The 27,388-nt window shown below is 57.0% G+C and overlaps 1 protein-coding gene and 1 long non-coding RNA gene across 2 annotated transcripts; one reads left to right on the forward strand and one right to left on the reverse strand.

The window, feature by feature from the left end:
- Nucleotides 1–674: 674 nt before the first annotated feature.
- Nucleotides 675–18,128, reverse strand: PRDM12 (PR/SET domain 12). The gene is made up of 5 exons (XM_015116553.3): nt 17,846–18,128; nt 15,912–16,102; nt 14,372–14,527; nt 4,292–4,403; nt 675–2,384 (listed from the first exon to the last, which is right to left on the reverse strand). Exons 1-5 carry the CDS (start codon nt 18,066–18,068, stop codon nt 1,975–1,977), a joined length of 1,092 nt encoding a protein of 363 aa, XP_014972039.1. The 5' UTR covers nt 18,069–18,128; the 3' UTR covers nt 675–1,974.
- On the forward strand, nt 2,030–7,724 carry LOC144335013 (uncharacterized). The gene is made up of 2 exons (XR_013405393.1): nt 2,030–2,951; nt 6,422–7,724. It is a non-coding gene; the product is annotated as an uncharacterized LOC144335013 (long non-coding RNA).
- Nucleotides 18,129–27,388: the final 9,260 nt, after the last annotated feature.

Raw genomic sequence — 27,388 nt, forward strand, 5'->3', positions numbered from 1 at the left:
TTCCCAAGTGTCTGCAGGTGTGCATGTGTGCACATGTGTGTGGGATGAAGATGCAGAGTTGTACCTGTGGGATGCCAGGAAGCCACACATGCAGCGGGTTGGAAGATGACACCCTCATAGCTGGTGTATGCTGGAGCACAGGTGTGAACTCACACTCCCCTGCACACACCTCCTTCCTGGAGAGGAGAGGGGAGCCTGGCCCTATAGGAACCATGAAACCCTCTGGCTTTAACTAGAGGCCTTCCTGCTTCCTGGTCTTCTTCAAGAGGGTCTGGAAATGGGTGCCCAGAACATTTGGAGAGTCTAGGCATTGGGAGGGCACTTGGTGGCCATCTTGTCCCATTCCCACTGGCTGCTTGAACATCTTCAGCTTGACCATTAAAATGAAAAAAAAAAAAAAAAAAAGTAAATATTTGGGAGAAGTTACAAAGTAAGGCACTGACGTTTGAGCCAGCTGGAAACCACGAGAATCTGCCCAGCCCCTTTCAAGATTTCCAACTGCTTTGCACTGTAACCCATCTCACTGGGATCTGACACCCCACTTGCGACAAAGAAAATTTTCCTGTACACACCAGCAAGTGGAACAACTCTTACCCGTCCCTTTCCAGCTTCTAGACACTTTCTATATTTCCTTCATACAGATAAAAGTGTCCACCCATTCAGATGCTAAATGATAAATGTTCCAAGTAATTTTTATTTTAGAATACAAGAGAGGTACAAATGTATTTACAGTTGTACATATACAATCAAATAATAATATATCACAGTTTTGTAAATATCATTTTAGATAAATATTTACAAGGTTAAAGTGACCATTTTCTGGAAGTAGAACACAGTGTCTTGAAAACTCTATACATTTTATACTTTTCATTAATATTATAGTTTCTTTATTTTACAAAACGCCCCACGGGAATCCTGGTAAATGACTGCAAAGTGTGAGAGGCGACACCAGAGGGCGCGCACGGCCAGAGTTTGAGGAAACGGGCAGGACCGAGGGAAGTGTGGGCAGACGGGGCGGAACTCCCGGGACTGGGCACAGTTCGGAAGTGCCTCCTGGCCACAGAAGCCACCTTAACCTCCCGGGCAGCAGTTCCAGTCTTGCCCTCCTCTCGCTGGGGTGTGTGTGTTGGAAGGGGTTGGGGGGAACTTTCGCCTTCCAAGGCATGATGTCACAGCTGAAGGGGAGGGGGCATTGGTCCAACTCCCGCATTTTACAGATGGGGAAACTGAGGCCCAGAGAGGTGCAGGGTCTTGCTTGGGGTCCTACAGAGGATTTCCGTTGTGCCTCCACTTTCAACGTGCCTGGTGTACTGCAAAGAGCTCCTTCCTCATCCATCCCCAGGAGCCAGGTTTGGGGGTAAGGGCCCAGAAGATGCAGGTCTCTCCGGGTCTCTTCCGGCTGCCGATGGACCCCGGTAGCCCGCACCTGTCAAGGTTGCGTAAAGACTCCCGACACTTCAGGACACCAGTCCCAGGGGCCAGAAGAGGAGGTGGCGCCCCCACAAGTCCCGCGCCCGGCCGCACCCGGACAAGGAGGTCGCCCTCCCTTCATTCCGAAGCACAGGACTCTCGGTGGCGGAGGTGGGGACTCCCCTTCCTCTGCTGAGGGGTCCTCAGGGCGCTAAATTTCGCTTTCCCGGGACCCACGAGGGGGATGCCGGTCTGGGCGCCCGGTTCTACAACAGGAGGGAGATTCGGGGGCGAGGCCAGGCAGGGGGACCCCATCCCAGAGGAGGCGGCCGAGTAGCCGCACCATCTGCGTGGCCTGGGTGAGGGACGCCGCCCTCAGTGTCCTCATCTGCTACACGAGCCGAGGCGGGGGTGCCTGGGGTCCGTCTCTGGGGCGCACCCCCAGCGCGCGGGGCTCCGCGGGGGCGCCGGGCCGGGGGTCGGGGCGGGAGGGCGAGTCGCGCTGCGGGGCCTGGTTGCCGAGGGCCCGGGAGCGCGCGGGGCCGGGCGAGGGCGCAGGCGCGCTCACAGCACCATGGCCGGCAGGTGGTGCGCGGCGGCGGCGGCGGCGGCGGCGAGAGCGGGCGCGTGCGCGTGCGGGGCTGGCAGCGCGGGCGAATGTGCCTGCAGCGCGGCGCTGGGCGGCCGGTGGCGCGCGCTCTTCTGGTGGGCGCGCAGGCCGGCCAGCTGCGAGTAGGCACTCTGGCACACCTGGCACTTGTAGGGGCGCTCGCCCGTATGCAGGCGCACATGGTTGCGCAGCGTGGACGACTGGCTGAAGCGGCGGTTGCAGAAGCGACACACGAAGGGCTTGTCCAGCGTGTGGATGCGCATGTGCGAGCGCAAGTTGCTGCGCGAGTTGAAGCCGCGGTGGCAGATGACGCAGCGCATGCGGCCCGCGGGGCCCGCCGCCGAGTCCGCCGGGTGGAAGTCCTCTGGCCGCGGGGCGGGAGAAGGGAGACGAGGAAGGGGAGAGAGCAGCCCCGTTAGAACCGGCGCCCCGCGGCCCGGGCCCCCAGCGCCCCCCTCCCGGGGGGGATCCGACCCTGAGGGCGGGTGCTGCTTGGACGGTGGCAGACGGACGGGAGGGACAGCGAAGGGTCCCCCTGCTGGGGGATCCAATAGGAGTTGGACTCACGATCGCGATGCGAGACCTCGGAGACTTAGCGACTCAGCCTAGCTAAACCTCAGCTTTCTCATCTGTAAAATGGAAACCTAGCACTGCCTCTTCGGGTGTACGATTGCCGGGAGAGGATGAGAAAAGACATCTATGGAAGGTCTCTGCGCTAAGCACCCGACCTGCCTTAGCCAGTGCCTGAGAGATGCCTGGATTGGAGAAGGCCTTCCGTAAAGGGGAGCAACTATGATGACCCCCACCCCCAAACCTTTCATTAACTCATCCCACAAACATTTACTGAGTGCCTACTCTGTACCACGGAAATGCGCCTCGGTTTTCTCCTTCCTGAAATGGAGGTACTACTAGCATCGCCCTCGTAAGCCTGGTAAGGATCAGTGAAAAAAGATTCTTTTTTTTTTTTTTGAGACGGAGTCTCCCTCTGTCGCCAGGCTGGAGTGCAGTGGCGCGATCTCCACTCACTGCAGCCTCCGCCTCCTGGGTTCAAATGACTCTCCTGCCTCAGCTTCCCGAGTAGCTGGGACTACAGGTGTGCGCCACCACGCCCAGCTAATTTTTGTATTTTTAGTAGAGACAGAGTTTCACCATGTTGGCCAGGATGGTCTCAACCTCTTGACCTCGTGATCCGCCCACCTCGGCCTCCCAAAGTACTGGGATTACAGGCGTGAGCCACAGCGCCTGGCCCAAAAAGTTTTTTGTGTTTTTTTTGTTTTTTTTTTTTGAGACAGGGTCTCGCTCTGTCACACAGGCTGGAGTGCAGTGGTGCCATCTCAGCTCACTGCAGCCTCGACCTCCCAGGTTCAAGTGATCCTTCCACCTCAGCCTCCCAGGTAGCTGGGAACACAGGCTCGTGCCAGCACACCTGGCTAATTTTTAAATTTTTTGTAGACATGGGGTCTTGCTATGTTGCCCAGGCTGGTCTGGAACTCCTGGGCTCAATGATCCTCCTGTCTCTGCCTCCCAAAGTGCTGGGATTACAGGCATGAGCCACTATGCCCGGCCTAGAGAAATTAATGTTTGTAAAACATCAGCTGCAGAGCAAGGACTTAATAAACAGTAGCTCACCAGCTCAGGTTCATCCTCCAAAAATAAGGACCACCGACCACAGTACCTCAGGCCTGTGATATCTGCCAAAGGTTTAGCCTAGTTCTTGGCAAGAAATAGTTGTTGAGCAAGTGGTCTCTGCTGTGATGGCCAGCATCCCCACAACACATACACAGGCACAGTCTGTCCTGCCTTCCTTCAACAGGCTTATACGGAGCACCTACTCTGTGCCAGACCCTGCACCAGACATCAGCAACAGGGCAAGGAAATATACGGAAGGGAACTTAGAGATTATCTTGCCTAGGATCTTCCCTTTACAGATGAGGAAACTGAGGCACAGGGCATTTCCAAGATTGCACGGCAGAACTAGAACTCAATCCAGCTCCTTTCTTCTCCTGTCACACCTCATTGCCTCTCTGGTCTCCCCCACATACCCCCCAGACAGTCTATTTTGGCCAGGAAGCCAAATGCCCGGCCCATGTGGCAGCTCCAGGGGCATCAGCCTCTTTGGACCTGTATGTCTTATCTGCTCAATGCTGCCAGACATTGAACTGAGGTTCCCGGAGGTCAGGAACCTCCCTGCCTCTCTCATTCTCTCTCTCCCCTCCCTGGGCTCCCCTCTCCATGGGTCTGTGTCTCAGTGGCCCCATGGAGAACACCTACCATGCTTGTTCTTTTTCTGGTCCTCCTCTAGCCCAGGCACACCAGGGATCCCCAGGAAGGTGTTATGTGAGTTTCCGTACCACACCAGCAGTTCCTGGTCGGGCGGGATCATCTGCAGGGAGGGAGGCAAGAGGAGGTCAGGGAGGCAGCAGCTGGGAGGTGAGAGTTGGGGGTCTCTGAGCACCCCTTCACAGTCAGGAGACCTGGACCCAGTCTCAGCCCTGAGACAGCCACACAGGCCCATTTCCACTGAGCTGTCCCAGCAAGCTGCATAAACACGGAAGACCCTGGGGTGTCAAACCCCTCTGTCCCCCTCTCCCTGCCCAGGCCATCTCTGTCCATGCTCTGGCCACAGGAGAGCTTCCAAGCTGACAGCACCAGAATGGACAGCAAGCGGAAGTAACGGAAGATGGAAAATTAGAAATCTTTTCAATTCTTACGCAGGAGAACTGGAGTCAGCCAGCCCCCGGGGCTGCAGGGCTGAGCCGGATGTTTCCAAGAATTGTGGGCTGTGGGGCACCCTAGGGTACTTGGCTACACCCTGCGGGGATAATGTTCTGGAAACATCTCTTATCCAAAGCTTCCATAGACACCCCACATCACAGGTACTTCCCGACCAAGCACAGGGCTCTGAGTGTCTCCGTGCACATGGCAGATGCTAAAAAAGAAGCATTCGGATGGATGAACACCTTCACCCCAAGAAACGTTGGGGTACACTGTCTTACACAGAGTCCAGTTCACCACGTCCTAGGTCAATGACAGCGAACCCCACAAGTGATGTGGGGGCTCTGCTGCTCTCGGGGAGGACCTGCCTCAGGCTCATGGCAAAGGATGTTGGTCAGAGGATTTTTGCAGTGATGATCCAGGGAGGCGTAAGGGGCCTGCTCCCGGGGTGGCACTGGCCATAAATACCACACGCTCCAGGACAACCCAAGGGGCCTGCCAGACCTCTCATGGAAGCCAGTTACCCCTCCCAAGTGGGGAAGCTCCAGGCCCTAGCCAGGCAGGGCGTATGAGAGAAGGGACAGCCTATCACTGTCCCGAGGCATGGACCCCAGAAGTGCTGGCCTTGGCACCTGCCCCTGGGGGCCACTATCTGATGTGCCCAGAGAAACCCAGACACCCCCCTGGCAACAGCTGGTTTGTTTTCCTGGAGGGTTCTTTATTAGTTGAAGCACAAAAGATCAGTGGGGTTCCATCTAGAGGTGTCTGAAACCAGGCCAGGATCCCGCATTGGCTTCTGTGTCTGTTTGGTTCAGCCTGCAGAGCCCACACTCAGAACTCTGGCGTTCACTACGTCTTCCTTCCTCTGGTCAGAGCCTGGAAGACCCTCAGACCATTGCAACAAGCTCTGCTCACCCTTGAAAAGAAGGGAACATGGAGGTCGGGCGTGGTCGCTCATGCCTGTAATCCTAGCACTTTGGGAGGCCGAAGCAGGTGGATTACTTGAGGCCAGGAGTTTGAGACTAGCCTGGGCAACATAGTAAAACCCTGTCTCTACAAAAAAATAGAAAAATTAGCTAGGCGTGGTGGCGCATGCCTATAGTCCCAGCTACCTGGGAGGCTGAAGCAGAACTGCTTGAACCCAGGAGGCAGAGGTTGCAGTAAGCTGAGATTACACCACTACATGCCAGCCTGGGTGACCACTCCAGCCCGGGTGACAGAGCAAGAGCCTGTCTCAAGAATAAAAAAAAGAAGAAGAAGGGGAGGTCGAAAGAGAAGGGGTGCAAACAGGAGGATGTGAGGGGGCTTAGGCGACAGCCATCCTCCTGAGACTCAGCCTAGAGTCACCACATCCATTTCCTCATGCCCCCATGGTTCACGGGGCATCATGGCGAGCCTTAGGATCGGTAAGTGATGAGAAGCCAACGTGGAAACACCAAGTGCAGTCCCAGAAGCCACAGAAGGTTAGATGGTGCCTCCCAGAAAGGGGACAGATTACAGTCTGGCACCACAGCAAGAGTCCTGGTGACCTCTCTGCTCATTCATAGTCATGGCCACTGTCCAGGAGGCCAGCAGGTCAGAGGTGGAGGCCCCTGCTGGAAAGGGGTAGAGAAGAAAGAGGTACTGATTTGGGTTTTTTTTTTTTTTCGTTTTTTAACACTTTTAAAAATTCTACTTTTTTTCCAGACCTCACCGGGATAGAAGGAAGAGGTTTTGTGAATCTCCCAGAAAAGTGGATGATGGCATTGAAATATTTAACATAAATTAATTGTGAAGGAAATCTGTCTACGAGATAGTGCAGATGAGCCCTCTGTCACCGGGTCCCTGTGTGACCTTAGGCAAGTCACTTTGCCTTTCTGTGCTCCTCAAATAAGGGGGTCAGGGGACATGGTCCCTGAGTTCCCCCCAACTCTAAGACTCTGGTTGTAAGTCACCTCCAACATTGTCCCAACCCTTGGCTTCCAGTCTTGGATGAAACCAGACACGTTGATGTCATGGTTCTTCCAAAGCAATCAGCACCCTCCCCCGGACGGCTGAAGACGCCCCACAGAGGGTTCCTGCCCAGTCTGGAGTCAGACATATTGGGGTCCACTAGGCTCCCCATCTGAGCAAGTGACCTTGGGCAAGTTGCCTTACCTCATGGGGCCTGTTTCCTCACATTGCCATGGCCTCACTGAGTGGTTTTTGGGGTGCAGCGGAGCCATATGCATAAAGCTCTTTGCATAATCGAGACATGGAAGCACCAGTGATTGTTTTCCTGGAGCCCACCAACCTCTCAGAGAAGCTGGCAGCGGTTTCTGGCACGTCCAGCTCTCCGCAGGAGTGCTCGCTGAGCCAGCAGAGTTGCAGAGGCCGCTGGTTCGGTGGAAGCCCAGGGTGACCAGGGTTCTGCCGTCAGTGTCCAGCAAGAACACAGCCTGGGCCTGAATGCTCCAAGGACACCAGCCCCATGCAGGTACCCCCACTTCCCAGCCCCATCTCCCCTAGAAGAGAAGTCAACTCCTCCAGCACAGATGTGGGATGAGATGGTAGGCTCAGCGAGCCCCCAGTGGAACTCCACCTCCAGGCTGCAGGCCTGGGGATCATCAAATTACTAAGCCAACACCAGCCTTTTAGTTTTAATTGAAACAACTACTATTAAATATAAAATAAATACAATAACTGTCGGCTGGGTGCAGTGGCTTATGCCTGTAACCCCAGCACTTTGGGAGGCTGAGGCGGGCAGATCACTTGAGGTCAGGAGTTTGAGACCAGCCTGGCCAACATGGCGAAACGCCTTCTCTACTAAAAATACAAAAATTAGCCGGGCATGGTGTGTGCGCCTGTAATCGCAGCTGCTCAGGAGGCTGAGGCAGGAGAATCGCCTGAACTCGGGAGGCAAAGGTTGCAGTGAGCTGAGATCGCGCCACTCTACTCCAGTCCAGCCAACAGAGTGGAACTCCATCTCAAAAAATAAATAAATAAAATAAATAAGAACTCTGATGGCAACAATTGCAGCATAAGGGTGAGTCATTTATTTACTAAGAATGCTTTTAATGTACTAAAATTAATTTTACTAATGAATTTAAAACTTAAAACAGCGATGCAGACATGGGGACCAAATTGTATAAACATACAACGTGGTATAAAATGAGAAGTCATTCTCTGCCACTCTGGATGCCAGCCACTGTCACTGGTTTGCTGCTTGTCTTTCCCAAGACAAGATGGGTTTGCCATTTTGAGACTATTTTGAAATGCTGACTTAAGGTTCATGGAGAGTAGCATGATGCCATCTACATCATGCCTCTGGCTTTTTAAAAAATAATGAGCACATATTACTTCTGTACACACACACACACATTATTTTTTAAAAGCAAGAGAAAATCAATTAAGAAGAGCCTACAGGTTGGGTGCGGTGGCTCTCACCCGTAATCCCAGCATTTTGAGAGGCCGAGGTGGGTGGATCACTTGAGGCCAGGGGTTCAAGACCAGCCTGGCCAACATGGTGAAACCCTGTTTCTACTAAAAATACAAAAATGGGGCCGGGCACAGTGACTCACACCTGTAATCCCAGCACTTTGGGAGGCTGAAGCGGGTGGATAACGAGGTCAGGAGTTTGAGATCAGCCTGGCTAACATAGTGAAACCCTGTCTCTACTAAAAATACAAAAATTATCTGCGTGTGGTGGCCTGCAACTGTAGTCCCGGCTACTCGGGAGGCTGAGGCAGGAGAATCTCTTGAACCCAGGAGGCGGAGGTTGCAGTGAGCCGAGATGGCACCATTGCACTTCAGCCTGGGAGACAGAGCAAGACTCTGTCTCAAAAAAAAAAAAAAAAAAAAAAAAGGAAGGAAGAAAGAAAGAAAGAAAAGAAAAAGAAAAAAATAATAATGGCCAGACTTGGTAGCTCACACCTGTAATCCCAGCACTTTGGGAGGCCGAGGTCGGCGAATCACCTGAGGTCGGGAGTTGGAGACCAGCCTGACCAACATGGAGAAACCCTGTGTCTACTTAAAATACAAAATTAGCCGGGAGTGGTGGTGCATGCCTGTAATCCCAGCTACTCAGGAGGCTGAAGCAGGAGAATCGCTTGAATCCAGGAGGTGGAGGTTGTGGTGAGCCAAGATGGCACCACTGCACTCCAGCCTGGGCAACAAGAGCGAAACTCCATCTCAAAAAACAAAAAATTTAGCCGGGAGTGGTGGCATGTGCCTGTACTCCCATCTATCCAGGTGGCTGAGGCATGAGAATTGTTTAATCACCTGAACCCAGGAGGTGGAGGTTGTAGTGAGCTCAGCACTCCGGCCTCAGGGACAGAGCAAGATTGTCTTCAAAAGAAAAAAAAAAAAAAAAAAAAGAGCCTGCTGGAATTGAGAATGACACATATTTCCAGACAGCTAGAAGCCAGCAACCCCACCTGCCCAGAGGCTGGGAACTGGGAGTCTCTCTCAGCCCTTCTGTGCCCAGTGCCCAGGCCTCTGGTGTCTGCCTGCACCCAGGCATCCGCCATCAACAAACTTCTACTATCAAACCCAGAAAACCCAGGAACCTGTAGCTTCTTCCCTGGAACCCTGGGATCACTGTGCAGAGGCTCCTGGGGTCCCACCCGCTGACTGCCTGGATACAAAGAACAGCCACCATGCCCTCTAGGTGCCCTCGGCAGCACTCTCTACTGCTGAGACTCAGGCCTGGCCTGGCAGGCCGGGGCTCTCTGCTGGGGCTCGGAGAAGCAGGATCAGTTGGTCATTCACTTTTTAGGGGAGCAGGAAAAGGCTCAGAACACAAAACAAACAAAGCAATTCCCAAAGGAACTGAGTCCTGTACCACAAAACCCACATCAGCAGAACTCTGGAATACCAGTGCCGGGGTCTCTTTCGACAAATGGACATGCCCTCTCAACGTGCTTCTCTGAGCCCTATCAGCCCAGAAGGTCTGTCCTGCCCCACTTTCTCAATTTTTATTATAAATTGGAAATGAGAGAATTTGGGGTTTGTTTTCCTGCTGTAAATTCATATCCTGCCACTGAACATGCTCCCAGGAGACTGCAAATACCCCCCCCTTCTCCACAGGCTCTGAAGCCCTAGTGTAAAAGGATCTCAATGTCATCTGGACAAACATCAATTTCCATTGTACCACAGATGTCCTGACACACCAATTAATAGAGTTCCAGCAAATAGATATTGGCCAGGGAGGCCACACGTTATGGTGACTCAGCGCTCCAGCTCTGGGCTCAGATGGGCCTGGGTTCCCATCGCAGCTCAGCAACTTCCCGTAATCTCCCTAAAATTTCAGTTTCACTGTGATAAAAATGAGGATAGTAACAGAGAGCAGCACTCTGAGGGCTTAGCAGATTCTATTTTTTTTAAAAAGTTGTTGGCCAGATGCAGTGGTTCACACCTATAATCCCAGCACTTTGGGAGGCCGAGGTGGGCAGATCACCTGAGGTCAGGAGTCCGAGACCAGCCTGGCCAACATGGTGAAATCTACTAAAAATACAAAAATTAGGCGGGGCGCGGTGGCTCAAGCCTGTAATCCCAGCACTTTGGGAGGCCAAGACGGGCGGATCACAAGGTCAGGAAATCGAGGCCATCTTGGCTAACCCGGTAAAACCCCGTCTCTACTAAAAAATACAAAAACCTAGCCGGGCGAGGTGGCGGGCACCTGTAGTCCCAGCTACTCGGGAGGCTGAGGCAGGAGAATGGTGTAAACCCGGGAGGCGGAGCTTGCAGTGAGCTGAGATCCGGCCACTGCACTCCAGCCTGGGCGACAGAGCCAGACTGTGTCTCAAAAAAAAAAAAAAAAAAATACAAATACAAATACAAAAATTAGCCAGGCATGGTGGCGCATGCCTGTAATCTCAGCTGCTTGGGAGGCAGGAGAATTGCTTGAACCTGGGAGGTGGAGATTGCAGTGAGCCAAGATTGCACCACTGCACTCCAGCCTGGACGACAGAGTAAGACTCCATCTCAAAAAAAAAAAAATTAAAAAGTTGCTAAGACCCTTTTAATCCTTCAACATTTAGTGGCCATTTGCTATGTGCTAGGTACTTTCTAGAACTGTCATTTTAGGCACCTGAAATTACAGTAAATTCTGTGACTGGAGTAAGCCGGGAGGTTCCCCAGGGGTCACATCAGTGGATCCAACCAGATGCATGCCCTGCTTGGGTGCCTCCACTGACTGCCTGAGCTCTAAAACCCTATTGCCTTCGTTTCTGTTGAGAAGGCTGTTATTCTGTACTTATGGAAAGTTTTAGAGCAGCAATAGCATATTCTGCTTATTGAATAAAGATGTTCCTTACTATTTTTGGCAAGTAATGGGTTACTGTTATGAAATATGAGCGGCAGTTCTGAGTGGCAGAAAGTTTAAGAAAACATCACAGCAGAGGTCCTTCTCCTTGGCTAACTCACCCACACACACAGAATAAACAGCCGATTGATTCCCAAGTCGTCCAGGGAGAGGCCTGGGGAACAGCAGCATCTTCTCATCTAGCCCACAGGGGCTGCGTGAGCTCTGGGCCTCGGCCTCATCTCGAGGGTGGCCACATACACCCAGACACATAATTTATCTGGTAAGTGGAATCTGACATTGTGACAAAATGATTTGAGAAACCTGCCACCACAAAAAGTATATCCAACTTTAAAAGTAAAATGGGTAGCATTTTGCTTCCTTGTCATTCATGCAAACAGTCCCTTCTTAGAAGTCTTGCTAACTCTGTAAAAGCATTGACAGCCAAACTGGTGGATCTGTCTGTATCACATATGTTATCACATATCTATACCTATATCATGTGTGTGTGTGTGTGTGTCCTGATCCTCTTTTTTTGGTTGTTGTTGTTGAGACAGAGTCTCACTTTGTCACCCAGGCTGGAGTGCGATGCTGCTGATAGCTCACTACAACCTCCGCCTCCTGGGTTCAAGCAATTCTTCTGCCCCAACTCCGGAGTAGCTGGGATTACAGGCACCTGCCACCACGCCCCGCTAGTTTTTGTGTTTTTAGTAGAGATGGGATTTCTTTTTTTTTTTTTTTTTTTTTTTTTGAGACGGAGTCTCGCTCTGCCGCCCAGGCTGGAGTGCAGTGGCCGGATCTCAGCTCACTGCAGGCTCCGCCTCCCGGGTTCACGCAATTCTCCTGCCTCAGCCTCCCCAGTAGCTGGGACTACAGGCGCCTGCCACCTCGCCCGGCTAGTTTTTTTGTATTTTTTAGTAGAGACGGGGTTTCACCGTGTCAGCCAGGATGGTCTCGATCTCCTGACCTCGTGATCCCCGCCTCGGCCTCCCAAAGTGCTGGGATTACAGGCTTGAGCCACCGCGCCCGGCCAAGAGATGGGGTTTCACCATGTTGGCCAGGCTGATCTTACACTCCTGACCTCAGGTGATTTGTCCACCTCATCCTCTGAAAATGCTGCGATTACAGGCTTGAGCCACTATGCTCTGCCTGATCCTCTTTTTTCAATTTAAATTCCTGATCGAATGTAGATGACCATTTTTCTTAATCCTATAAACTCGGTTGCTTCCCTGAAGATATTCTTCAGCCTCCATGCCCTCGGACTGAATTTCTGTCTGAATGTCTATTCATGTTTTCTGACTTTGTTTGGCTTCTAGCCAGTGTGACCTGCACAGCGAGATGAGACTCCGGCCCCCACATCTGCCTCAGCCTGAAGCCCTCTTGCCAAAATGATGTAGGCATTTCTGGTCTGTCTCTTGTGTTCACATGTGTGTGCGTATGGGGTTGGTGAGGGGATGGGTGGGAGCCCTCCATCACATCTATATCAGGATGGCTGGGAAGGAGGGTATGAAGGTGAAGATGTGTGTGACAGGGTGGTGGGGTGAGGATCTGGGAGGGTGCATTCTGTTAGATGTGGGATTCAGCCGCACTGGAAGCAAATTTTAGGATGCGGTGGCCCAGCCAGATGGGCCACCTCTGTCCTGGGCCTGCGCTGCTTTCAGTCGTCTCTGCACCCTGCCCCACGGCCGTCTTACCTCACTTGAAACCCAATCCAGGAACCGCTCAGCTTTTTTTTTATCCTCCACCTCCTGCTCCTCCAAGCACCACCCCTCAGCTGGGACCCAGGGGCTAGTCCCCCTGCTGTCACCTCTGGGAGAGTCCCTAGGGCCTTGTTATTCAGGAACAACCAAAGGAACCCATCCCAGAAACTACTAGGCCCTGGCACCCCCAGGGGTCTTAGAAAGAGCTTCAGGGTCTGAGTCCTGGGGAGAAAATGGAACATGGACTAAAGGTCAGTCGCTCTCTGCTCCTACAGAACACCCGAAAATCTCCATCAAGCCCCAGCCCCACCCCGAGGGGAGCAGAGAAGTGTGGTGGGAAGCGCCTGACCGCCTCCGCACAGCACTTGCTATCAGTCTACCCCCAGCAGCCGGTGGGTAGGTGGGCACCGTCCCTCTACTCCTGGGCCAGATTTCCTGCCAAAGGACACTGTCCATGGAGGGTCCCAGTGTGGGCCTGCCCGGGTGACCACCTCTCTGCTTGGTTTGCACTCTCTGCCACTGCCCAGACACCTGGATCTTTTCTGCCTCTGCCCAAGCCTTACCAGGAAGCCCTCCTCTTTCCATTCCCCTCTGAACCTTCCTGGCTCGGCCTCATCCCTGCCACACCACAGGAAGTGATATTTATCTGCCGTCTTTTTTTTTTTTTTTTTTTTTTTTTTTGAGATGGAGTCTCATTGTGTCGCCCAGGCTGGAGTGCGGTGGCGTGATCTCGGCTCACTGCAACCTCTGCCTTCCTGGTGCAAGCAATTCTCATGCCTTAGCCTCCTCAGTAGCTGAGATTACAGGCGCCTGCCACCACACCCTGCTAATTTTTGTATTTTTATTAGAGATGAGGTCTGACCATGTTGGCCAGGCTGGTCTTGAACTCCTGACCTCAGGTAATTCACTCACCTCGGCCTCCCAAAGTGCTGGGATTACAGGCATAAGCCACCGTGTTCAGCCTGTTTCCTGGCCCTGTCTGTCTCCTCTGAGAAGGCTCAGGAAGCGCAGCTATTAGTGCTAACAGTCTCCCCAGATGGCCTGCAAAACCCCCAAGTCTGCTGCCACCAAGGGAGATCTGGTTTTCTGGTCCGTAAACTGTAAATAATCACAGAGTCCTCCTCCTGGGGCCGCGTGGGGATTAAATACCGTACCGCATATCCAGCATCTGGGAGAAGCCTGACACGCGGGAAGCCATCGCTGAGACTGGAGTCATGAGCCGTAAGCCACTGGTGCCCACGCATGCAGAATGAGGGCCATCAGACCGCTAAATGGCTGCAGACACACACCCTCTCTCCCACCCCAACTCGTTCCCTGGGCTGCCTCTCCCCATCTTGCTTCTCTGTGTCTCTGTGACCCCTGAACATCGGGACACCCTCAGCCAACATCCGGGGACCTCACTATTGGGATGCTCGTGACATTCCCAATGGCATCAAGTTGAGAGCCCTATCCTTTCTGATCTGCAGCAGAAAGCTTCCCATGGAGGTCACACACCTGGAGAGCGGGGTGTCTGGAGACCACCTGTCTGCTGTAGCCCCATGGCCTGAGCAAAGCCAGCGAGGCCAGTGTCAGCTCCCCCTCTGTCCACTGTGGTTCCTGGACATCGCTGCCCTGCACACCTCCCCACACCGGGTTTACCAGCTGGTCCCTACACAACAGTGCACACGCACACACCTCAATGGCCTTGTAGAAGATGCTGGTGCCGATCTGGACCACCTCTAGGTTCTGCTCCTGCTCATTACGTGCACACTTGATGTAGGTCATCCAGCTCCGGTGGTCCTCCTGGCTGGCATCTATGAAGTAGCGCACCGTGCCATCCTCATTGAACACCTGGGCACAGATGGATCGAGGACCAGGTAAGGCAGGGCTATGTCATGTGTACAATCTTCCAGGCACTTCCACACATACACTCTCCATCCTCACAACAGCCCCAGGAAGTGGATAAAGCTTCATTTTCCCACTGAGGAAAGGAAGGCTGGAGAGGTTCAGGGACTTGCTTGAGGCTACCCTGTTGGAAGTGGCCCACAGGGGGTCAGTCTCCAGGGCCCTATGGGCTGACCATGATATACACTCCTGTTGCCACGTCCTCCCTACCCCCAGAAGAAAACGGTCTCCAAGGATCACTGCTCAGACAAAGTGGCCCTGAGCTATTTCAAGGGATGCAGAGGTGCTCCCCATGGCACTGGGAACATCAGCCAGGACCTCAGAGAGGGAGGATCCTGGAGCCCAGGGAGGAGGGCTGGCTCGCTGTGGCACTCCAGTTTGGCCTAAACCCCTTCACACAAGCTGCCAAGGCCACTCGGAGGTCATACTGGACCCCAACTTCCTGACCCAGCAACTGGAGAATGTGGTTAGTGGCCCAGCCCTCCAGAGGAGGGAGAAGATAAGGTCAAGAGAGGCCTCTGGGCCATCCCCCAGTTCTATAAAGTTGGGCTTCTCCAGGGTCCACCAGGAGGGGCCTGGAGTGGGGGAACGGGTGAGGGAATGGGATTAGGAAGGGTGTGCACCAGTCTGGCACACTGGTTTCCCGTTCTGCAAGGTTAGGAGGAAGCACAGGGGTGGCCCTCCCTGGCACTGTCACTGTCATGGGTGGAAAGGCCTAGGATGGAAGCCTCTTGGAGCTTCCATTTCCCTCGGTAAAAAGGGAACAGTAAGGCATGGGCTGCTGAGGTCATCCGTGACTGCAGGCTGGGGACACAGAAGCTGACTCAGTGCCAGCTCAGCCACGGTCATCGCGAATGTCATTCTGCCTTCACCAGCCATTCTCCTTTCCAGCCCCACCTCACCCCTAGCCCAGGACTGGCCTTGAGGGGCTTCCCAGGCTGCTTCTGGGGCCAGGGAAAGAATGCAAGTAGCTGGTAGGTAGCCTGGAGGGAGGGCACATGGGGACCCTGGGCAAGCCACCTGACTGCTTTGGGTCTCAGTGCCCTCATCTGCCAAGTGGAGCCAACGACAGTCCTGCTCTGCCGGGGTGTCCCGAGGAAGGAGGGTCGGATTTTCCGTGCCTTCTCGGCACGGGTTGGGAGGCGCCTAGAGGTGGGGTGAGCTCCAGGCTGGGGCGGCTTAGAGTCCGGGCTCAGGGGGCGTCCAGGCGGGGAGTGTCCGCTGCTCCCTGCCTGGTGGAAGCGGCGACCACCGGACACCGCAGTCCCACCCGCGGCCAGCGCCCCTCGCCGGTCCCTGCGCCCCTCTGCCCCAGCCCGCGCGCACTTACCTCCCACATGAGATTGTTGTTCTTGCAGATGTCCACGTGCTCCGGGGCGATCACGCGGCCGGTGAAGGGGCCCATCTCGGTGCCCGCCTTGATCCACGTCTTGGAGAAGATGCCGAGGCCCTCGCCAGGGATGGAGCTCTGAGCGATGATCACCTCCGCCGGCAGCACCAGGCTGGACAGCTTCTGCACTTCTGTGGCGGCAGGGCCAGGAAAACCGGTCAGAGCCCGAGGCAGCTGAGGACCGGCCCTTCCTTCCCCGCCGGGACCCCGGCTTCCGTCCTGCCCAGACCGGCCAAACCCAAGTCGGCCCCAAATCCAGAGAAGCCACCCGGGTGTTGGGGGCAGTCGGATGTGCAGAGGCTCAAGGACCTCTCCTCTGTTTGCAACCTGGGGACCCTCCGTGCCCTGGAAAGCGAGTGGTGCGTTGGGGATCGTTTTTAGAAGCGGGTTTTTAGTCTCTCCGCGAATTCTCAAAGCATTCACAACTTCTTCCGCTCTCTGCCCTGGATAAGTTTAAGAATTAATGAGCCAACGGCACCGAGCGGTTTTATGCACGGGAGAACTGAGGCCAGGTCCTGCAAGGAGGTGAAGGCCAACCGGAGACTCTTTTGCCTAGTCGGGTTCCGGGAGCCCACTGTACGTCCAGGCTCCGGGCACTGGCAGAGGACCCAGTGATCAGCGCTGGGGACAGACCTCGGGCTGGCAGGTGTTGGAGGTGCCAAAGAAGCACCGGCAGCAGCTGGCCAGGCTCCGCGCTCGCTGTGTGACCTCGGGCGCGCCCGAGTCCCTTTCTGTTCCCAGGCCATGGGGTGCCAGGGAGGGCGGCGCCCGGGCTCAGGCAAGCCCCGATGTCTTCTCTCTGGGCGGGGAGGAGCCGCGGCGGCCCCCAGCTCCCCGAGGGTTCTCCTGTCGGGCCTCTGCGGCCGGGCTGGGAGCGGCGAGGCGTACAGGGGCGGCCTCCATGTCTTACAAGGTTCCCCTCTAAGCTACCTGGGAAAATACCCGGCGAGCGGGCCGGCTGAAAGGGGGGGTTAAACGGTGTCCATTGCGGCGCGGCCGGCAATTTGTCACGCTGTTAAAGTGATCGCATTCATTCGGCTCCATTCGAAAGAAATTGCTAATTCTAAATTCATTAGCCCTGGAAGAATGCTGTAGCAGTAAATTGTAGCTCAATGCGGAGGGGACTTGTTTAAAAGGGGCCGAGGAATTCCCCTTACAAAAAGGGGGGATTAGATGGTTGACATAGCGTGAATGGAAGTGGAATTAGTCTTCACGGTAAATTAAGAGAGGAACAGAAATCGTAAAGGGGGAAAAGAGGGCGACGCGCAGAGATGCCAGAGCCAGGGGAAGATATTGTTTGCGGGTTGATGAATGAGGAATAAGAACTTGAGACATCTTAAAGAAAAGAAACTTCTCTCGCTCTCTTTCTCTCCCCCGCTCTCCCCGCGGCTTTCTCTCCCCGCCCGCCCTCCCTCAACCCCCTCCCCGGGCCCGGCTGCCTTTTAAAGTTCTTGGTTTAAGTGGGAACTTTCGCGGGTCAAGCCCAAGTTAACTAAATGAATTTAAAACCCCTTCTTTTTGAGTCAACTGCTATTACACGCCTAGTAAGGCTTTAAATGCCAGGAACCCGCCAGCTCAAGCGCGGGAGGGGAAAGGAGGGGCCGGCGGGGGCGACGGAGCCGAGCGACGGGGTCGCCGGGATCGGTCCTTGAGCCGTGTGGACTGTGGGGCTGCCCCGCGCCCCACCTCGGCTTGGTGGCTCGCGTCCTTGTTTGGCCCATGGGGAAACTGAGGTGCACGGAGCGCCGGGAGCGCCCAGGTTGGCGCAAGCAGCAGAGAGGCCGGGTATCCCAGCCGCGTCTCGCGCATCGCCAGGACTGGAATGGGGGTCGCCGGGAGGAGGGATTGCGCCAGGCCCCGACGGCTTGACTCACCGCCGGAGAAGGACTGCGCCAGCACCTCGGCGGTGAAGGCCGTCTTGGGGCTGGCGTGGTGGCTCTTGTCCTCGAAGAGCTGCTCCCCGAGCACGTTGCGCCAGCGGCCGTACAGGAAGCTGTGCAGGATGTCGGAGGTGATGACCTCGGCCAGCGCCAGTCCCGGCGCCTTCAGCCCGGTCTTGAGCACCAGGGCCTCAGCCGGGAGCACGGAGCCCATCATGGGCGGCCCGGAGCTCCCCGGCGCCGGGGGACGGCCGGGCCGACGGGGGAGGTGGGCGGGCGAGAGGGGAGCCCAAGGGGCGAGAGGAGAGGGCTGCGATGGAGAAGGAACCAGAGCAGGGGGAGGACGGAGAGGAGGAGGACGCAGGAGGGAGCGGGAGGTGAGGGGGCGACTGGGAGGAAAGTGAACGAGGGGGAGAGAGGAAGAGAGATGGTGAAATCTGCGGAGATGGCAAAGGAGGCGCGGAGGGTGGAGAGACGCGGGTGGAGGCGGAGGCGGGTGCGGGGGGTGCGGGGTGGGAGAGAGGCGGGTGGTTGCAGGGAAGCGGCAGCAAGGGGCTCTCAGACGCGCGCTAGCCTCTCGCACACTCGGCCGGGGCCGTCTTCCCCTTGGCAAAATCTCAGCGCCTTTATAGGAGCCGCAGTAACCCTCCTAATTGGTTATTAATGACCCCCTGACGTCGGAGGACAGACTTGTTGTACCCGGCTGGGCTTGAGGAGCCTTCGTCGCGAGAGCGCGAGGGGCGGGGGCTCGCGGACCGCTCGGAACAGTCCCCCTCCACTCCTCCCTCCCCTTCCTGGTCGTTCCTTCCCCCTCCTGTTTTTTCTTCTCTCCCCGTGGGAAGCGCCAGGCAGGGAGGGAGGCTCAGCCGGCTGTGAGGAGAGGAGGGGACAGAGCAGGGGAGGGGGTGCGGCGAGGCTCGCCAGGACTCCAGGGAACGGGCTGGACAAGAGGGGACGCCTGGCTTCGGGCCCCGCGCTCCCCTCAGGCCGGATCCACGCTCACCTGCCTGGCCCAACCCGGCGTTCACCTTTCCTCTGTTGCCCCGGCCGGCCGGCCCAGCCCGGCACAGCTCTCCCTCCCTGTCCAGGGCCCGCGTCCTCTTCCCTCCCCGGCCCTGCACTCCCCTGGCCACCACAGTCGCCCCGAGCTCGCGCGCAGCCCCAGTTGCCACGCGGATCCCCTGCTCAGACTCTGCTGCTGAAGCCGGCGCTTCGCTTCAAACGGGCCGCACCAACTCCGGCCGCACCAACTCGCTCCCTGTGCGCAGTCGGGTGCGAAACTCCTCCGCGGGCTCACGGGGCTGCCGAGGCGGGGCTGCAGCCGTCGTCGGGGCTGGGGCTGGTCCCGGCCTGAGACAGCTTCGTGGGCGGCCAGGCTTCTGGCTCTTGCGGGGCCAGATCCGGGGTCGAGATGGGCGGACGGGAATCGCACTGGCAGCCTGTCTCTGGGAAAAGAATTTCCTACTGGATATAGGGGGATTGAAAGGGGTCCCGAGACCGTTCCTAGGTGGGAGCAGGCGTGCCTGAGAGCTAAGTCCCTCCGAAACTGCAGGCAGCTCCGCGAGAGGCCTCAGCGCGGGTTCGGCTTGCGACTCGGCCTTGGGGCTCCTTGCTGAGCTGCAACCTCGGGAAGCCCGTGGCGTTGCGGCGCCCCTTCCTTCTTGCCTCCTTGTTCTTTCTTTCTCCTCTGCCTCTCTCTTCTTTCCCTTCCTCCCCTCTATTCCTCCTGCCCATCACCCCAGGAGTAGACTTGCTTTGCGGCGGTTTTGAGGCACCTCGGAGCCCAGCAATCCCCTCTCCTGAAGCAGGGAGCTGCTGAGCCGGGCGGAAAGCCCCGAGTTTCTGCAGGTTTCGCCGCTCCCCAGTGTCAGCCTCAAGCCTCGGACCCCAGGCCCTGACATGCTTGGTGAGGGGGCTCACCCCACCTGCCGCACTTCTGGCTCCCACCGCAAGGCTACAATTTCAGATGCCACTAACCGAGGTGCCGGGACCCTCTCGGCGTGGGTCAGGCTCATGGGTTAGTCTCCGCTGGACCGTGTGGACTCCCCAGACCTTCTCCGCAGCGCGGAGGACTTGGGTGGAAGGACAGCGAGCTGACCTCCCATAAGCGAGACCCTGTCCTAACGCCTCTTGGCATAGAGGCCCCTCCACCACCCGGACGCGCCTTGGCTAAGAGGGCCTCACACCTGGCGGCCAGACTCCAGACCCCTGGTCCCCAGTTCCTGCCAGTAGTCTCCGGCATCCCCCGTCCCCGTTGGCACGCAAAGGGGGGAAGGCGGCGGTAGCTGGCCTTCAGACCCGGCGCCCGGGTCCGCCCGAGGCTGGCGCCCAGGGAAAGGAACACCTGGCAGAAGGCAGGACTGTTGGGCAGGGCGCCAGCAGAGGGCAGCCCTGCTGAGGAGGGAGGTGGGTTACTGTCCCCGAACCCTCCACTCATTTTCCGACGCAGCCGGCGGGTCACATCGGCTCCCTGGCCAGAGCTCGAATCTGACGGGGCGTCTGCAGTCCGATGGCTCCTGCAGGGAACCCTCACCTGCGCCTACTTCTTGGCTTCTAGGAAGACCTAGGTGGAGAGGAGAAAGTGCTGCGAGCGAGGGAGACGACGTCGGGGAGCGCTGCCAGGAGCCAAGCGCTGCGGCAGCTCCCAAGCCCCGAAAGCGACCTCAGTTCCTCCAGCAACCCAAAGGAGGATAAGGAGTGCTGTGTGTCCCGTAGACTGCCCCTTTCCTCTCTGAGCCTCAGGGTCCCTGTCTGTGCAATGGTTTGAGTTGGACTTTGTGAACTGAGGTTTCTTTGCTTGGTCTCACTTTAGGTAAGATCACTTTCCCCCACGACAATCCCGAGGATTTTGCCCTCTCCAGGGCCACGTCCCACTGCGGGAAGCCCTCAGGTCCGTGCATCCTCCGTGCTGGGGCGCAGCATTTGGGTCCTGAACCTCGGCTTAGAGTCAGAGGCTTGGATTCCGCTGGCGCAGTGACCACGGGCTCGGACTGCGGCCAGTTGAGTCCCGTTCCTCTCCTCCGGACCCTCAAACCCGGGGAGCAGTGCTGGGAACGGGGCGGAAGCGGAGGCCAGAACAGCCTCCCAGCTGGTGCGCCGAGACCTCCACCATGCTCACATTTTGTGCTTCTGTCTAGCCGCAAACCCACCTGGACCCCCGCCCGGGGAAAAAGGAGCCTGTTGGTAGCGCCCAGTCTCAAGGTGCATTGAAATAGGCAGCAAGACCCTGGGCTTGCCTCTCCCCGGGAGGAGATTTCGAGGGGAAACATGCCGGGCTTTCCCAGCGGATGACCCATGTCATTTTGTCATTTTCCGCGGGGCCCAGGCGCGGAATCTGCTCGCGCAAAAGCCCCCTCCCCTCGGCCGGGCCGGAGCTCGCAGGCACTGTCGCCCCCCTCGCCCGCTGGCCGCCACTTGGCGATCTCTTTAATATTCATGGGCGTTAATAGAGAGGCCCCCAGTATATCGGTCCATTGTGGGCGGCTCGTAGGACTTGAATAGGCCTCGGCCCCCTTTCTTCGGCGAGGCTTCCCGAGGGGCCGGGCCAGGAGTGAATGGCCCCGCTTCCCGCTCCTCGCCCCCTCCCCCTTTCAGGGAGAACATCTTTATCCTCATCGCCGCCGCTGCCGCCGCCGCCCGGGCCCCCATTCACGCGGCCCCGGCTCCGGGCGGAACGAATCAATTTGCCGCGGCTCTTCGGAGGTCATCCTCGCCGCTCGGGTACCCCCTTCCCCCGAGCCCACGGGAGTGGAGAGAGGGCCGCCGCGGCAGGCTGACGGCCCCACGGAGGGACATTGAAGGGGAAGTGAAGGAGAAGAGCAGGGGGCGATCCGGAGGGCTGGTCGGGCCGGGGCGGGCAAGACAGGCTGAGGGCCCGGCAGCCACCCAGGGTCGGCTAATTTCTACTTGTTGCCTAGCGCAGGGCGGAGCGCCGAGGGGAAGGAGGCCGCGGCCCAAGCCCGGAGGTCCGTCCGGCCTCCCCTCGAGGCACCAGCGCGTGTCCCTTCGGCCTGGCTGAGGCACCTATGAGACCGGGGGCGTGTGGGACAGCCCAGGGTTTCCCCGGCCCCGCGCCCCAGCCTGCACGACGCTTTCGTTCTCGCCAGTGCGCCGGGGCTCAGCTCCGGGACGGCCAGGTTGCCACAGTGCCCTTCAAGGGGACGCTCAGAGGGGCTGCCGGCTTCGCGGCTCCTGCACCCGAGCTCTGGGGCCCCTGCCTGGGTGCGGGGGAGGGGGGTGCAAGTCGGTCAGGCCGGACCAAAGCGCACGGGTCCCCGCCCCGCTCGCCTCGCCGGCTCTCAGAGGCGCAGAAAGAAGCCCATTGTCCGCCGAGAAATACATTTTTGGGGGCAGAGTGAAAGCCCGTCTTTCTTTTGAACTTTAGAAGAAAGTCTCCTGTTCTCGCCCCTCGGAGGGAGAGATTTGTCCCCCCTCCCGGGAGCTCCTCGCGGCTCCTCCTCCCGAAACATCTGCCGGGGGAAAATCCACCCTGGAGGGCAGATCGCGCTCGCTTTAAGCCTGGCGAACTCATTAAAAAGATATTAGCGGCGGGGGTAGGTCCCGCGCAGGTATCGATCGGCCGGAATGAGCCCCAGGAAGAAAAGGCGAAGAATGTGCCCGCGCCGCGCTCAGACGCCCACCGGCCCCGCCCAGCCTCCGCGCCCCAGCCCCGCATAGGGAGAGGGGCCACCGCGCCGCCTCGCGCTGTCCGTGAGTCCCGCGGCCCGCGGTCCTGCCGCCCCCGCGGGCTCCTCGGCACAGCCCGGGTGCAGCCGCTCGACAACCCTCCCCTGCCCATGCTGCCCTCCGTCCTGGCTTCCCCCGCGCACAGGTTCTCGTCCGCTCCCCTCCTCCGCCAGCTGCCGTCGCGCGCCCAGCAGCCGCGTCTCTCTTCTCCTCCTCTCCTTCTCTTCCTCCTTCCCCCGCGCTCCCCTTTAGCTGGCGCTCCGGCCCCCTCTCCAGCTTCTCACACCCTCTCCGTTTCCTCCTCACATGTCTCTCTCTGGCTTTCTGAGCCTCAATCTTTCTTGTTCCCATTATCGCAATGGCCCAGGAAATTCCTTCCTCGCGTGCCGCCCGCGCCGCTCCCCGCCCCCAACCCCCTGTTCCCCGTAGGACGGTTCAGGGCTCCAGGGCGCCCCCGCCGGCGCGTACAAAGGTGCCGGTGGGCTGCCTAGGTGGTGGGGGCGAGGCCGAAGAAACGGTTTCAACAGACGTGACTAGGGGACGGGCCTGCGCGGGGCTGCCGGCGGAGTGGCAGCCTCGGCGCGGTGCATGGGGACGGCGGCCCAGTCTCCCACCCCACCTCCGTCCCCGCCCAATATAATTAGCCTTCGAGGCTCGGTAGAGACAAAGGCGCGCCACGGGGCGCCCACGTGGAGTGCATAGGCGCGAAGCCGGCGCCCCAACCGGCAGGTGACTGGCACGCGAGTCTCCCCAGGCGCCCCGGGGCGGAGGAGGGGGAAGCCCCTCCCTTGCGCCTCTCGAACCCCCCTCCATCGCCCACATCCCCGCCACAGCCCAGGCCGATCAAGGCGGTGGGACCGACGGGAGAGACGCCGGGGACACCAGGAGAAGGGGCGGTGGGAAAGACAGAGGCGCAGGCTTCTGGAAGCAGAGGGGGCGAGACGGCGGGGGCGGGGCCGAGACTGAGGCAAGGCGATGCCCGGGTGGAGGGAGCAGGTGAAAGGCCCAGTCAGAAACGCAGAGGTACAAAGACGCCGAGATGAAGGAAGCAGAGGGGGAGAGGCATGGCTTCCTAAAGAGCCCGAGGCCTGGAGAGGCTTTCAAGAGCTGGACCACCAAGAGGGAGCGACAGGGTGCTACAGAGAGACTGGGGTGTGGGGGCAAAAAGAGTCCTGGGGAAAGCAGGAGGGAACGGATGAAGAGGGCAGGCTGTTCTGAGTCTGCCAGAGGCATCGTGCCCTCCCTGTCCGTCTTCCCTGGCCCCTCCGGCCTCCAGCTCACCCTCCTCTGCTGCCTGCCCCTCTGGTGGGTCTAGGGGTAGCCAGAAGGAGCCCTCCCCCACCCATTCACAACCTCCTCTTCCACCGGAGCCCCTTACCACCCCACGCCCAGCCCTTCCTCCACGACCTCTCCTGCCGCAGCCTCCTGCCTTCCAGAACCTTGCACTCTACTCTACCTGAAATGTCCTCCCTGCATTGCCCCAGAGCAGACAGGGGGCTGGAGTTAGGGGCCTGTGCCCTGACTGCTGCTCCCTGAGGCCACCTGCTGCCATCCAGACCATCTCCTGCCTCAGGGGACTCATTAGGTTGTTCAACAAACATTTATTGAGCATCTACTGTGTGCCAGGTCCCATACAAGGCCCTGTGGGCACCGAGTGACCAGGGCAGACCCAGTTCTTGCCTTCTTAGACCACCTTCTAAGCGGTGCACCCTGGTAAACCAGAGCTTCTCCTAGGTCACCCTGGCGGCTCAGGCCTCTCTGGACAGCTTTCTCTGAGGGCTCCCGCTGAAATGGCTATGACCTCATTTGTAGAGTGGGAACAATAACCAGACCTGTTTGTGATGCCTGATGTGCCAGGTGAATAAGCTCACACTCAAGTTGCCAAGTGAATGGTGAAAAGGTGCTTGTGACTGGCATTCCTATTACTGTCCCCTCCCCAGAGACCACTCCCCAGGTGAATAGGTCCTCTGGGGCCATCAAGAAATGCCCAGGGCTCCAGAGACCTGCAGATATGGGTCCAAGTCTGGTTCCAGCAGCTACTGGCCAGGAGCTAAGGCACCCACTTGTCCTCTGTGAGCCTCAGTTTGTTCATCTGCGAAATGGAGATAAAAATAGAACCTCCACTGGGAAGGTTTTTGTAAAGGATCAAAGATGTTGCACGAAAAGCTCACAGGAGAGAGGATGCACTTGACTTACAAAAAATGCGGGCACTTTCATTACATTTAAAGGATAACATATGGCCGGGTACGGTGGCTCACACCTGTAATCCCAGCACTTTGGGAGGCCAAGGCAGGTGGATCACTCGAGGTCAGGAGTTCGAGACAAGCCTGACCAACATGGCAAAACCCCATCTCTACTAAAAATACAAAAATTAATCGGGCGTGGTGATGGGTGCCTGTAATCACAGCTACTCAGGAGGCTGAGGCAGGAGAATCACTTGAACCAGGGAGGTGGAGGTCACAGTGAGCCATGGTCACGCCACTGCACTCCAGCCTGGTGACAGAGAGAGACTCTGTCTCAAAAAAATAAAATAAAATAAAATAAATAAATAAATAATAACATATGGTAGGTCACGTGTGGTGGCTGACGCCTATAATCCCAGCACTTTGGAAAGCTGAGGTGGGTTCAGGATTGCCTGAGCACAGAAGTTTGAGAACAGCCTGGGCAACATGGGAAAGCTGAGGTGGGTTCAGGATTGCCTGAGCACAGAAGTTTGAGAACAGCCTGGGCAACATGGCATAACCCCGTCTCTACTAAAAATACAAAAAATCAGCCAAGAGTGGTGGCACACACCTGTAGTCCCAGCTACTTGGGAGGCTGAGGCAGGAAAATCACTTGAATCTGGGAGGCGGAGGCTGCAGTGAGCCAAGATCACACCACTGCACTCCAGCCTGGGCGACAGAGCAAAATTCTGTCTCAAAAACAAAACAAAACAACAAAAACAACAGCAACAAACACCACGTGGCTACACGGCTTTGGGAAACATGGAAAGAACAAAGGTAGGTACCAAATAACACCTGTAAATACATACTGAAAGCAAAACCACATGCTAAGAAAGTTGACCAGGACGCCAAGGAGTCTGTGAGCCGTATCTTACAAAGAGTGACTGGAATGAAGAACAACAGTCATCGTATAATGAACAATTGCTAGGCACCCAGGGTATCTCCATCCATCCTCAGCCCTGCATACTGAGGTAGCTGCTGTCATTATCTGTAACTCACAGAAAGGGAAACTGAGCCACAGGGAAGTTAAGTGTCTCATCCAGGAACACCTCTGGCCCCAAGCAACAGTGGACCTGACCCCAGTGGCTGCTGTCACAAGAGATCTACTTTTTCACCTAACAGAGTGCAGAGGTGGATGTGTGTCTATGACCTTGGCTCAGCAGTTCAAGGATGTGAGGCCTGAGGTTCCTTCTGTTCTCGTGGCAACACAATGGCCGCTGCAGCCCTGCCGCCACATTAGAGGCTGGGAGGAAGAAGGGGCAGAGTATCACTGATATGCCCCTGGTCACACACAGTAAGCAAAGAGGAGAGGTGAAACTGAAATCCAGGCAGCCTGATTCCAGGCTGGGACTTTAACTACAACCTCCTGGCTAGGGCTGTCCAAGCCAGAGGAACAATGACTTGGGGGACGCATGCACTGTCTGCCAACCCCAAGAGCCCGTTCCAGTGGGCAGGGAGCAGCTTTTGGTTACTGCACAGAAACTAGGCCCAGGTGTGCAGAAATGAACTCCGTGGTCCCTTCTGACCCATCTCAGGACTGGGGCTTCTAGAGGACAGGCATCTGGTCTGAATCTTCCTTGGTCTCCCGGGCCAGCACCAGGGGCCAGCACCAGGGCCTGGCACACAGAGAATGCTCAGCCCGTGAATGAATGACAGGGGTAGATGTCATACCCACAATGGCATGGACAGGTTAGGGAAGTACAGTGAAGGCTCCGGCCTTGCCTGCCTCCTCTGGGTGGCACGAGGGAGCCTCTGAATCCCAGCAAAGCGGATGGCAGCTCCAGAAAGTGCCAACAGGCCAGGGCAGCCCAGATCCTCAGAACCCGGGGGCCCAGCCAAGATGTGGGAAGAGATGGTGAAGCCCAGTCATAAATGCTCCCCGCTAAGTAGACGCAAACAGCAGGATGTGTCCTCAGACCCCAGCTCGGAGCAGGAGGGATCTGCTGCAGTGGGTTGGGCCTGCCGAAGACACTCTATTCCCTCCCCTTCCCTGAAGCCAAGGCCTCAGCCTCCCCTGGCCTCTCCCTCCAGCCTCTGCCTGTCTACCCTGTGAGGTGCCTCCCCAGCACCTTCCATATCATCCCCACCGCCCCAGCTTCCAAACCATCAACAGCATGGAGGACAAAGCACCAACAGCCCTGATCCTCAAGAGATCCTTTCTGTTCCCGGGAGAAGCATTGGGTCCAGCACATTCACATGAGGCTGTAGGCAGCTCCTACCAACTCTGTGAGATGTGTCCCCGTGTTTGCCTACTTTTACAGAGGAGGAAACTGAGGCTTGGCGAGAGTCTCGAATGCTCTCTAAGCCTGTGCCCTTCCTCTCTCTGTTGACCTCAGCCTTCACCATCTCTCTACAGTCCAGAGACTAAAACCCTCAGGGGTCCTATCTGCTTATCCCTCTGCCCCCATGCGAGTCCAATGCTCAGAACTGTTGAGATGTCAGAAAACGTGTGTTACACTGGCCTGGAAAGAGATGTTTAATTCTATTGTTTGTTTGTTTGAGATGGAGTCTCTGTTGCCCAGGCTGGAGTGCAATGGCGCAACCTCGGCTGACTGCAACCTCCACCTCCCAGGTTCAAGCGATTCTCCTGTCTCAGCCTCACGAGTAGCTGGGATTACAGACGCACACC

The sequence above is a fragment of the Macaca mulatta genome, chromosome 15 (assembly GCF_049350105.2).
Source record: "Macaca mulatta isolate MMU2019108-1 chromosome 15, T2T-MMU8v2.0, whole genome shotgun sequence".
In the NCBI taxonomy this organism is placed as follows: Eukaryota; Metazoa; Chordata; class Mammalia; order Primates; family Cercopithecidae; genus Macaca; species Macaca mulatta.

Excerpts from the sequence above, each read along its gene's own strand:
- PRDM12 (XM_015116553.3), bottom strand. The coding sequence starts at position 18,068 with ATGATGGGCTCCGTGCTCCCGGCTGAGGCCCTGGTGCTCAAGACCGGG. Across the intron at positions 16,103-17,845 it reads GGCGCAGTCCTTCTCCGGCG|AAGTGCAGAAGCTGTCCAGC; the intron begins GTGAGTCAAGCC and ends CTGCCGCCACAG. Across the intron at positions 14,528-15,911 it reads ACAACAATCTCATGTGGGAG|GTGTTCAATGAGGATGGCAC; the intron begins GTAAGTGCGCGC and ends ATCTGTGCCCAG.